The sequence below is a fragment of the Dermochelys coriacea genome, chromosome 23 (genome assembly GCF_009764565.3).
Source record: "Dermochelys coriacea isolate rDerCor1 chromosome 23, rDerCor1.pri.v4, whole genome shotgun sequence".
NCBI classification, from domain to species: Eukaryota; Metazoa; Chordata; order Testudines; family Dermochelyidae; genus Dermochelys; species Dermochelys coriacea.
In genome coordinates this window covers 6,765,283-6,778,168 of record NC_050090.1, presented here as the reverse complement: position 1 = coordinate 6,778,168, position 12,886 = coordinate 6,765,283, and the positions used below count along the sequence as shown (strand labels likewise).

The window sequence follows — 12,886 nt, the reverse complement described above, 5'->3', positions numbered from 1 at the left end:
CTGAGTGACAACTAGTCTGTGGTCTAAGTTTGCTGATGTTTCTGTGTCGCCAAAGACCTCGTGAGATTTCACTATTGAGCGATATTTGGCAGTCATGCGGTCAGTTTCTTTCATGACATCCATTATTTGAAATTCAGGTCCAGCAATGGTTGTTACGGGCTCCTGGTTTAGGCACCTTAACAGACAATCCCTCAGTGGCACACAGGGTCAGAAGCCAAGAGATGTATTTGTTTGGTGAACCCAAACCAAAGGAACCTGTCATGGATTCATACTCACTTCAATCACAGCCTGTCATGGCATTAAAATCTCCAAGCATAAGCACTGGATTTTTGCTACTAGTTGGTGGTAGAATTCATCCTATTGCACGGGTGATGCATCAGCTGTCCTTGTGGCCTATGCACCAACACAAAAGTGTCCATAATGATGCTGGAACCGAGCCTAGAGTAAGCATGGAAAGATGGGGTTCTTTTTTATTACATTGTGTGCTAGAAGTTTGTCCAATAAACAAGGGCCACACCTTGAGTTTGTTGTGGACCACGAAAGTGGGGGGACATTGCTTTTTCCTCAGTGACTTGGTTGCTTTTCTGTGGTGCCAGCAATCTACAGTGGTTGAGGTCTTTGACAAGAGCTTGTACCCTGTGCCATTCAGTGTTAACACATTCCATGTGGCGACACAGAACATGCCTCTGAAGTCTGGTTTGCCCTTGGTCTCGTTTGGTCATTGTGGATGTGCATTCACAAGTGGGGTTTGGGTCGCTTCTCTCCAATGCATGCAGAACATGACACCCCTCCTGGAGTCAGTAATAGCAGGGGTTTTAACACTGGTGCTATTGTCGGGGTCTGTCGTGGCTGGTTGCTTTTATCCCTTCCTTGCCCCAGTCTGCCTCTTTGGGATTGGAGAGATATAGAGGAGGTTTTTATTTTTGGGGGACACCAGTCCCCCTTCCCAGGAACTTCCCTGTCAGATGCCATTGGTTCCTGTGGGTGTGGATGCCATTATGAAGATCTAGCTCTCCTTCTGCCCTGTATGGCCCATGCATCCACAATTGTAGGTCATCCACCCTCATCGCCATTAGAACTTGGCCCTCATCAGCTGACTTGCCATTGGCTTTCGCTCATTACCCTTAGCAGAGGCCCTTATCACATATTATTGACTGGGATCAGTCAGACTCGAAGCTTGTGTGGGCAGGGTCTACCACACACTGAAGTAGAGCAGCTTACATCACTGCTACCTGGGTACCAACTTCAGGCTCACCCAGAATCACCAGTGCATGTCTGAGATCTCTAGGACCCATGACCTCATACACTTATGTCACACAGATGCCAGAGGTCACCTGCAAGGGTGATTTGAAATCATGTGTATGTATACCTAGCAGACACCACATGGACATGCTGGTCAAGATCCCAGAAGAAGTCCTCTCCTTGTTAAACTGGTGGAAAGACCCATTCAGGTATACAAGGATGTGCCTGTCTCTGCACTTCTACCTACCAAGACTCAGACAGACACCCACCCTCAGGAATGGGGGCTCATCTAGATCCCAAAAGGCTCTTCTCGATTGGAGCTGCCTGGCTTTGATAAAGTAGCCCTTTAACAGTCCCTTATTTGTATAAGGGATCCTCAAAAATCTTCATTTTCCAAAAGCCCATTTTTCCTTAAAGATGGGAAAACTTGTGTTTTTGAAAATGATGGTTTTCAATGATCCCTTAGATAAATAAGGGATCGTTATCAAGGGCCACTTCTTTGCTGGAGCTGGACAGTTCGAAATGGAGAAGAGCCTTTAGGGGGGCCCTGCAGGGCTTGTCTTGGAGAGTGTGTTGGGGGTAGATTGGAGCTAGGAGCCCTAGGTGGGGGTGCAGTATCAGCTGTGAGGGAGCCTGGAGCCCCTCCCTCAAAGCCCCCTCACTTTCCCTTTCCTAGAGGAGCCTCACTAGCAAAGGGCATGGTTGGCAAGAAATGCTGGACCAGGGCTGGCAGCTCCACTCTAGGGTAGATGCAACCCTCAGGGGCGGGTATCTGCTAGTTCCAGTCGTCCTGCTGCTGCTCCCCACAGCCGTCAGCTCCCTTTGCTGCTGTTACCAGGAGTTCCCCTACTTCTCCCTGCTCTTGTTCCCCCGGAACAGGCTGATGGTCCTGGAGCAGCTTGCAGAATGCAAGCAGGAGCACTGCTGCTGGAACGGCTTCTGACTCACAGAGGTCATAGGTAGGGTCTCACTAAATTCACGGTCTATTTTGATCAATTTAAAAACTAGTCAATTTCACAGTTTTAGATGTTTACATCTGAAATTTCACTGCGTTGTAACTGAAGGGTCCCAACCCCAAAGGGGCTTGTGTGGGGGTTGCAAAGCTGTTATAGAGGGATCACAAGTTGGGGGAGGTATGCAGAGCTGGGTCTGTTTCCCTCTTTTCTCTCTCTCCCCCCTGCCCACCCAAGAGTGGCTATGCAGGAGAAGAGGCAGTCCTGTCCCTCCCCAGCCCTGTCGGGATTAGCAGCTGCAGCCCCAGGCATGGTAGAAGCCCCCAGCTGGGGTGCCCCCCGTTCTACCTCTCCCCTACAATAGCTAGATTTCATGGGGGAGATCTAATTTCATGATTCGCAATGTGCTTTTACGGCTGTGAATTTGGTAGGGCCCTAGAAATAAGAGGCTCCTGCAACCCATGGCAGCAGAGCCAGCTTGTGAGGCAGTGGCAGCTTTCCCATCCTAACACTCAAGCCCCACTGCTTTCCCAGCTCTATCCTCCTTGTGTCCCCCTACAAATATCCTCCTCCAAATATCCCATGTTCTCTGACTGCTGTGCCCTGTTCTTCCAGGCCTCCCCCACAGGACTCACCCTTGGAGTTCTGGGTTGGGTGGGACTTTGAAGCTCATTCTCACCCCCTCGGCTCATGGGAGTGCCCTTCTGGGTCATCCCCATCTTGCTTTTTCATATGGGGAGGCTACCGGAGAGGGCCACTGCTCTCCCTATCAAAGGGGGATGTCTTCAGGGGGCACAGCTGCTGTCCTCCCATCTCCTGGGAGGCCTAGGCTCACTCACAGCCTGGCCCTCTGTAGGCTGGGGCTAAGGAAGCCCCACCCTTAGTATGAGGGGTTCTTGGTAAGGGAAAGTCCTGCCACATGTACCATGGTACCTCCTCCATAGGAACCCCTGTTTCTAGAGGACGCTGAGAGCAGCATTCACTGGGGTGAAGAGCTGGGTTTTCTTGGTGAATAAGGGATCATTATCAAAGGGATCATTGCTTGCTGGGAGCTCAGAGCTCTGACGCACCAGGATCTGAAGAGGGGAAAAGCTGGTGCCTCCTCTGGCATGGAACATAATTGAAGGTGGGGCAAGGAGTGGAGCAGTCTGTGTGCTCTCTCCCAAATACCCCTCATCTACCAACAATTCTTCGTCAGGGGGAGGGGCCCTGAGGTTCTCCTTCCCTTGATTAGGGAACAGTAGAGGGAAGAGACTCCAAAATTCCCCTTACCCTTCACACTCCCTCCAGACTTACCCTTCCCTGTGATGCTGCTCTCTGGGGCAAGATGAGGTCAAAGCCGTGCAGTGAAGTGGGTCATAGCTGTGACGTGGGGGGTGCTGCAGCTTCTCACAGCCGTGACCCCATTTGTCTGCTTCACAAAATGCCCCCACTGACTCCATGTCAGTCCCTGAAACCTCTTCTCAGCTCCTTCACCTGTGGGACTCCCTACTACTGCTGACCTCTTCATGGGCAGGAGAGCTGGGGTAGGAGGATGAGGCAGGAAGAGGGCAATTCTCTGAGCTGGGGCGGTGATGCAGGGAAAGGATTAATCTACGGCCAGTGCCTTTGGTAGTTGGAGTATCTGTCGCAAAGGAGCCAGGGCGAATGTGGAAGGAGAGCTGGGCTCTGGAACATGGGGGTTCTGTGAACATTTGTAAACCTGGGAAACTCAGCCAAAAACTGCAGACTTCAGGCTGCCCGTCCCTGCCTCATACCCTTTCAGAAAGTGTGTGTATGGGGGGGCTAAACTTAAGCCTCTGAAGGCCAGGAAATGCAGAGTTAAAGGAATGCCTCCCACCCCAGACCACTACCACACCTGCCCTCCATGGAGATTGCCATAGGCACTGGGCATATAGTAGAATCTTGTCTCTCCCTAAAAGAATCTGCCCTTTTCTGTGTGTTCAACACAATTCCAAATCCTCACTTTTATTCCCATGCTCCCCTGCCCGTCACTCTGCTAAGTGTAGCCATGGTGATCAGGGAGCAGTGCAGCAGGTTGCCAGAGCTTGCCCTGCCACCTAAGGGGGCTTGGAGCTACAGCTGCCGAGCTCAAAGATTCCTGTTCGCTGACCTGTGCTATGCAGGATGTCAGGCTGCAGGCTCACAATGTCCCTTCTGGCCTGGAAATCCATTAACATTTAAAAAACTTAGCAGCTTTCTCCAGTCTCCCTCACCCTTTCTGCTGGCCCCAAGTCTTAGGGAGGCATACAGCACTGAGCTCTCCCTTAGCAGAACAAAGACAGGAGGGCGGAGTTAAGGTTAGGTGGGGTGTTGTCAGAGCCATTTCCTGGGTTTCAGAGGTTTTAAGTTCAGGCCTTTCAGTTTTCTGGAAGGGGATAAGGCACCACTGGCAGCTGTTTGGTTATGAATCACTGCTAGGCTGGAGCTAAGCATCTTCGTGGTCACATCAGACCGCAGGTATGGGCATGTTGCAGACAGGTAAGCAAAAGATGGCTTTACAGTTAATAGGCTGTTAGTGTAACTTCCCTGCTATATGCTACCCTTTGAACCATGTTCTTACATCTGTCAGGGATACTTGAGAGAGATTCTCACCTGGGCTGCAGGTTCCAATGCTAAAGTTGTTACTCTGGGTCTAGCATTCTGGTTAACAGGCTGGTTGTGATCTTGGTGTGAAATGCAGAATTTAATGGAAAATTGAAGTTTTGTCTCCTCGGATCTGCTTTGATGCTGCCGCTGACCAGCGAATCCTTCTAGTGCTGGCAGGAGTGTAATTGTCGATTCAGTGCAAGATTATGGCCTACTGTTGTTCTGGGGGCACAAAAGGGGAAAGGGCTCAAGGAGCCACTGCATTGTGCCTCATGTTGTGCAAGGCTGCGTGTAGTAGCATCCCTTGTAGTTGAGGCGAGCAAGGACTGCTCAGGACTTGTTGCCCTGTAAGTGTTGCCTTCTACAAAGGCCATGGTAGTGGATGCTTCACCCTCTCTCAGGATTATGCAGTGCCTCTCCCCATCCTCCCAACACACACCCCTGGAGACATTGGGCCTGTGTCTCCTGCAGCTCCACAGTCATGCCTCCCAGACACAGGTTAGCCCCATGACTTTCTTGTCAATATAAAGCATTTAGACAGCCATACTTGTGTCCTGCTGATGATTTTTCTGCCTAGTTAATTTATGCTGATATTCAGACTTTGACATATTATATGAGAGAAATTTGCATAAGATAAGATATTGATGGCACTACGAATGGTCTGTATGGACATATGTTCTTCTGCAGCATCCAGCTCGAATAAGCCTACAATACATGGCCTTTTGTGTTATACAGAATGCTTCAATGAGCAGTTAGTAGCAGGATAAACATGCAGACCTAAAGCAATAATAAAAGAAACCTAAAGTTACGTCTCCTTTGGTTACATGCTGTTCCAAGGTGTCTTGTGGGTCTGCAAGCAGGTGCCCTGCTCTCTGTGGTCTTTTGTTCTGTAGCTGTGTTACATGAGCTGAAGTGTAATTCTCTGTTTTGTTTTTTAGCAACGGCTCTGAAAATGAACATGAACCTACGGGAACTGTACCTAGCTGATAACAAACTGAATGGATTGCAGGACTCTGCTCAACTTGGCAATCTGCTGAAATTTAACTGTTATATACACATATTGGACCTGAGGAACAACCACATCTTAGATTCAGGTGGGAGATCCTCCTTAGTCTTCGTACTTCGTTTCTCTGAGAAATGTTGTCGGAGCAAGAACTACATTTTAAATGATCTCAGCTGAAAACATAAAATCGTATTGGATCCCATGTCACACTCCAACCCAGGTTGGAAAATTTGCCCTTTAAAAGGAAGCTAAGCCTTCATTCCTTTCCCATTCTGAATATTTTTACTGCTCTTACTGTTAGTGACTGTTCCCTCCACCCACCCCCAACGTACTGTCTTAATAAAGAGTGAATGTCTAGTAAATGCTCAGACTTTAAATAATGAATAAATTAACTTGAATTCTTAAACATGAGGTGGAATATAGCAAGTTACAGTCCCCAGGCTCCACTTTCTTTGGGAACACAGGGACAGCTGGTGCTGCTCTTATCTCCGAGACACTACTTCTTGGTAATACCACAAAAGCCCCATTCAGGATCTGAGCAGCACCAGAAGGTTGGAAGGAAGAGTCCTACCTATTGGACTGAAATTCTGTCTCTGGAAGTACCATCTCCTCTTTCCCCCAGGCAAGGAGCTAGCTTGAGGCGATTTTGAGCAAGAGGACAAAGGCCTAGGGCAGCTGGAACACCTTGACGGAGAGGTAGTAAGAGGCTGGCTTACTGGAACTCTTCCTGCACTTTTCTGAGGAGCCGTGCCCAATACAGCAGCAGGCAGCTCCTGCTGTCAAAGGGAAAGTTAAGGTGGGGGCTGGACAATTTCCAAATCTGATTTCAAATTGAGAGTTGAAATGAGTTTTTTAAAAAAGCAGTTTAAGCCTTTTTAAAGAATGATAGCACTATAAGACCACGTCTGCACTACCCCTTATGTCAGCAAAACGTACGTCACTCAGGGCTGTGAAAAAACATACCCCTGAGTGACAAGTTTTGCTGGCATAAGCACTGTGCACATGAGCGCTTATATTGGTGGGAGATGCTTTCCCACCAACATAGTTACCACCTCTCATTCAGGTGGTTTTATTATGTCGAAGGAAGCTCTCTTCCATCAGCTACATGAGGGATCTTTCAGCAGCACAGCTGTATTGGTACAGGTGTGTCACTTTAAGCTTGCGAGTGTAGACATGTCCTGTCTCTCTCAGTGCTTGGAGCTTAGACCCAGTTAAGGCACCTTAAATCACTTGAAGGGTCTGATCATGAGATGTTGCATGCCCACTATTCCTGTTGAAGTTAGTAAGAGCTGTGGCTGCTTGACCTTTTTCAGGATAGGGTCCTTAAGGTGCCTCACCCCTCCTAGAGATTTCTCAGTGTCTTTTACTCTTTTTCTACTTTTCAAAAGAAAAAACACCAGTGAAATTAAAAGCAGAAACAAATGTCAGTACAAAATTCTGTGTTTTCAGTTCAGTGTTAGCTCAGCCTTTGTGCAGGCCTGAAGTATGTTTGGTTACTATCTTCCTGGTCAGCTGAAGTGCCTATCATAAATTTGGACCCTCAGTCTATTTTATTATTTCTGAGTTAATGCTGTTGAAGTAATCTTAAGTGTCTGAATTTCCTGCCCTGATTCTTGGCATCCTTAACGACATCTGCTGCAAACTCTTCCCCCAATTCAGCCTTATTAATACGCTGCAGTTAGCAAACAGTATTTGGTAAAGATGTGTGCCACAGACAGGTATTCTCCATATTACACATGCATTAAGCCTCTTGCCAAAGGTCATACTGGATACCGGTGTCAGCACTGGGATTAGAATCCAGAGCTCCTGTCATGGATATCCACATTTTATCTACTGGACCCTCCAGGGAAGTCCCTTTACCTACCTGTTTGTAAAGCCATCTGTGAAATGGGGCTAATAATGCCTATAGGCAAGGGAAACAAGGCTCTGGTGGCCTCAGTCAAAAGCTATTTTATTCAAAAGGTTTCAAAGCGAAATATTTCCTATTATGGGATTTATAAGTTCCACTTACAGTTCTCTGTGAATCACTGGAGTTTGGAATCCCTCAAGTCTGGAGCTCCTTCTTTGCAGCTTCGATTTAGATAGTTTTGGTTGCATGTCATTACGGAGATGCTGGGTGTGACTCTGTATGTAAGGTTGCAACTAATGTTCCATTACCAGGCCTGTTGTGACCCCACACCATGGGACTGCACTCCAACTGTTAAGATGAAGGAATTGTAGGCCTACATCTTTCTGTAGTTAATGTAAGCATGCAATATATTTTTGTTAAACAGATTTTCCAAAATGTGGAAATGGAATAAGACCGACAGCATGAGGTTTCACAATAGAAACACCATGTGCTTGTGATTTTTTTTTTCCAAGCCCCCCTGTATCTGAACACTGCCTTAGTGTAGGAACTTTCCAACTTCTACACACTTACATTTGAACACACAGTTGTGAATCTTATCAGTATTTCTGGAGAAAAAACAAGCGTTTCAGAGTTAGGCAGGGAATCCAGGATACCAGTTTATCAGCAGCAAATCCATCTATCATCTAAAATTCTTCTGCCAGTGTTTGTCCACGTGGATTCTGTTCTTGGTGCACATGTCTCGTGTATGAGATCGGACTATGTTGGCCAGCAGCATTCACTGGGGCTGTGCCTGGGCCTTAGATGTCCTCATGCACCCTGCCCCTGCCATTTGAGAATACAAAGAACAGAGTGGGCCCCACCATCGCTCAGTTCCTTCTTACCACCTGGACAGTGAGACAACCCTTTCAAGGTCCACCCGCTTCTCTGTGCACTGCGCTAGTTTAGATTGTAATGATGGTAAGTCTTTTTGGCTGTTGACAGCACACACACAAATCTTTGGTTTAGTCAGGTTCTAGTTTTTGATTAAATGCACATCCTAGTCTCCGCATACAGGGGCTCTAGCAAAGTGGCAGAAACAAAACTTGGGATTTAGAACCTGTCCCTTGTGTGATGCTTCAGTGCCGCATAATAATGGGCACTCTAGGTGCCTACTGTGTTTCAGAGAAGGAGATATTCCTGAGCAGTATGTACCATATGTCAATTCTTCTCTAAGCAAACTCAGAAAGGTCGAGAAGCTCGCTTAAAATTGTTCCTCCTGAAGCACTGTATGTAAACCATCTTGGACGCTGAAAGGACACACAAAGATCTGTCTTACGGTCACCCGCTCTGAGCGCCCTGGTAAGCTGAGATTCCACCCTGAGTTCCTGGGCTACATCGATGAAGAGGCCCAGTTGTCTGCCTCCATTCCAGCTCCTACAACCTCTGACAGGGCTAGAGAAGAGCACCACCAGTGTAGAGTAGGGGCAGAGGTCACCCTACACAAGACTCATAAATGACTCATCTTGAGCTCAACAGCCGAGAGGCAGCCAGTGGCCTGAGAAGGGTCTTTTGGTGCCCCACTACGGACTGTTAGAGAATGGTGGCAGTACCCACTAAACCTGTGGGCCACGTGTCTCTTGGCACAGATCCTTCGGTATGTGGTGTTTTTGCACCAGCAACCTCGAATCAGCGTTCTTGGTACCTAATGTGTCATTACTGAGGGCATATATGGTACAGAGTGGTTTGCCTCTGGGCACAGTACAATAGTTTCCTTTTCTTAAGAGGCTGAGGATGTTGATAACTAAGTGTCAGCTACCAAGTCATTGGTACCACCTTGACTTCTCGTATCTCCAGTGCAGACTTTGCCTCCTACCCAGTCAGGACGACCCCTCCATTGGAAAAGATGTACTCCTTTTGTTCATCCCCATGGGGCATAGTAGCCACTCCTCCCCTTCACACCTTCCTTCCCCTCCTTGGGTAACACAGTGGGGTCAGGAAGAGACTCTGGGGAGGGATCTGTAAGGCACATCAAGAAATGACATAGGGCTCATAGGAACATCCTTCCTGGGACCTGCCTCTCCATATCTCTTCAGGTGCATGTCAGAGACTCTAGAAAGTAGTGCAGAAGTCTCTCGGGCTGCAAGATGTCCATGAGTTTTTCATGAATGGCAGGCTCAGCGTGCCTATAAATGAGAGGCTGTTGGAGCTTGCAGAAGACCTATGGCACATGTCAGCATCCATCCCAATCACATCCAAGTGAGCTGACAGACTCCATTCCAAGGGATTTGAGTATCAGGGTTGCTTCTGGTATCAGCAATCCAAGGGACGTCAAAGCATCAGATTCAAAGAGTAGATCTGTCAATGCAAAGTACATTCATCTGTCAGCCTCCAGCTGCATGTGGCTTATTACCAAGCACTTCTGTCAAATACTATTATTTCAGTTTAAACAAACTGTCTCAATATGTGGATGGGGTATCCCACAGATCGCAAGAGGAGATAAAGACCATTGTGTCTGATAGCCCACACATCCCCTATAGGCTGTACTGGATGCACACCTTGGCTGCCTTGGTGGCTGTGAGAAGATCTTCCTGGCTTCAATCATCACAAATTCCCAGTCGGGTCCAAACAGCAATTGAGGACCTTCCTTTTTAGGACAACGAGATTTAATTGGAAGATAGGTGGGGCCTTTGATTCCTTGAAGAACTCTAGGACTACTCGGTGCTCCCTGGGCCTCCATATTCCAGGCACAAGGAACAAGTAAGTGAGACCACAGGCTTCCTTCAGGCAGCATTCCTCTACCCAGTACTGTTACCAACCTCAAAGACCTTGGAGTTTCTGAGAAAGAGGTAAATGTTCTATTGATGACAACTCTGCCTCTTCCTCTGTTAATGCACAATATGCATCTTCCACCAGGCAGCAGGTTTGGCATGTTGCTGGTATCAAGAGCCTGGTAGAAGCTCCAGAGGGAGCTCTTCTCTTCCTAGCCCTCCACTCTTCAGCCCCAAAAGGGTCCATCTAGAATCAATATCTGCACATCACCATCCTATCCAGGGCCTTGCTCTATTTTCCCATCATACAATGGTCAGGTTTCTTTAAAGGCCTTGTTCATAGTTTTGCAGTTGAGGAGCCTCTTGCAACCTCCAGTGTAGTATTAGCAGGGTTGAGCCCTTAGCAACCTGTTCCTATACAGTTTATCTCCGGAGACTGCCTTTCTGGGAGCCATTCCATCAACTCAAAGAGAAGGGGAGAGCCAGACCTTTGTGGTGGGTCCCCTTTATGCAGGGGACAGGGTCATTCTCGGGCCTCATCCCAAGTTCTTGCAGTTGTTTGAGTTCCACATGTACCATTTGATTCATCACCTAGTTTTCTTCCCCAAGCTTGACTCAACTTCTGGAGAGGCTAAACTTCACACCCTTGACAAGACAGAACATTCAGAAACACACCGCAATTGTTGTAGTCTTTGCAGTGACTCATTTCCTCTTCAGAATTATGTGAGTGGGTCTCCAGCTGTATATAAGGACATGTTATGAGTAGGGCTGTAAGAAAATCATGGGCCACAATTTTTGTTGTGGAAACTGCAACAATCACAACTTTTTTGGCAACACCACTCACTGTAATTTGGCCCGGTTGTCTCTCCATCATGACAGATGGATGGCCAGGTCACACTTCAGTGAGAGGCATGGTGAGCTGGGGTGGTGGTGGCAAAGGAAGATGAGGCTGGGGACCCATGCAGCCCAAGGCTAGGCTCTCTAGGCCGCTCACCATAAGCGATGGGTATTTAGGGCTAGAGAGGGCTCAGCCCTCTGAAATTTGAGCCACCCCACTACCAGTGCGTAAAGCCTGGGTTGGCAGGCAAAGCCCTGCCTCCAGTAGCACTGGGGCCAGCTTGGTGCTGAGATGCCTGGCTGCCCAGCAACAGGATCAGCAAGGAGAGTCCTTGGAGCCCAGTTGCGAGGTGAGTCCACCGTCCTGTGATGGTGCTGCGGGAAGCGTCAATCTTGAGTGTGGCCAGCCCTGACTTTGGTGCAGTGGTGACGAGCCTGTCCCTTGCCAGTGTTTTCAAGCAGAGCTGGGGCTGGTGCCATGAGAGGGGGAGCGAGACAGCAGGAGGAGAAGAAAGGGGAAACGGGGCTGTGGAGGAAGGAGCTAGATATAGGCACAGCCAGCTGCACACACTGACATTACCTCTAGGACTCTGAGTTTGGGCTGGCTTTAGGGTACCTGTACTTTCCCCCGCCCCACCTCACCTCACCCCCTGGGGATTGGAGGAATTGTGGCAGGGGGGGATCCAGCCCTTGCTGGATGGTGAAAGACAGGCTGCCAATTCAATGACTGTTAATGAAGAAATTGGTGATTTTGTATCTTTTATAAAGCTATACTAGAAATATTCTCTACTGTACTTATATTCTGCTCTGTCCTAGTATCAATCACAACCTACTTCAAAAACAGACTATTTAAATGAATACATGGTAATCAGAATTTGGCTTTTGGATGTCTCCGTTTAAGTAATTTCTCTCTTTCATGAGAGGATAAAGATTTTATTTTTTTAATAAAAATTCTGTATTGAGAGAAATTTTCATTGTAGCCACCTTGCTGCTTAAAATGAATGAGACATGTCTGCATGCTGTTGCCTGTAATGTTCTTTTGATCCAGCACAGTATGTGAAGTTCTATTTTGTGGTTTACTGACGGCAGCTTTCAAAGCCTGTGGAAAAGAAGGGATTAGGTAAGACAAGAAAAGTGCTGTTAAAGCCTACAGTATCTGGGTGTTCACATCAGACTGTGCTGGCATCGTGACTATTGAAGTGTTGGCCTGTAAAGTGCTGAAAGCAACCAAATAAATCTGCTCTAACTGATACTGTTTTATAGGCTTGGCATACATCTGTGAGGGCCTAAAGGAGCAACGGAAAGGGCTGATCACTCTGGTTTTGTGGAATAACCAGCTGACTCACACTGGCATGGCTTATATGGGGATGACACTGGTGAGTAGATTTCAGGGGGAGAAGATTAGTGGCTTTTGAATGATCCTCATTTAGAGAGTAGTTTGAGGTCTAAACTGGGAGCCTATGGAGAGGAGAGGAAGATATAAACCGTCCAGTTTGTTTATCTTATAGATGTGTGTTCTAGAGCGAGGCATAATTGTTCTGCAATAGCTCAGTCAAGCCATCGACAATTGAATGCTCGCAGAGTGGGTGGATGCAATGTTCTTGTGCAGCTGCATAAAATGCATTTCTGTTGCATAGAAATTAAGAGAATTAATGCAGCATATTGG

At 47.6% G+C, this 12,886-nt stretch overlaps 1 protein-coding gene across 4 annotated transcripts in view; it reads left to right on the top strand.

The window, feature by feature from the left end:
- Positions 1-12,886, top strand: part of PPP1R37 (protein phosphatase 1 regulatory subunit 37) — a 187,542-nt gene that overhangs the window by 130,897 nt on the left and 43,759 nt on the right. For all 4 annotated transcript variants that reach the window (XM_043501696.1, XM_038381594.2, XM_038381595.2 and 1 more), the window contains exons 7-8: positions 5,723-5,878; positions 12,484-12,596. In XM_043501696.1, the coding sequence (XP_043357631.1) occupies positions 5,723-5,878; positions 12,484-12,596 (269 nt within the window). The remainder of the gene's footprint in view (positions 1-5,722; positions 5,879-12,483; positions 12,597-12,886) is intronic.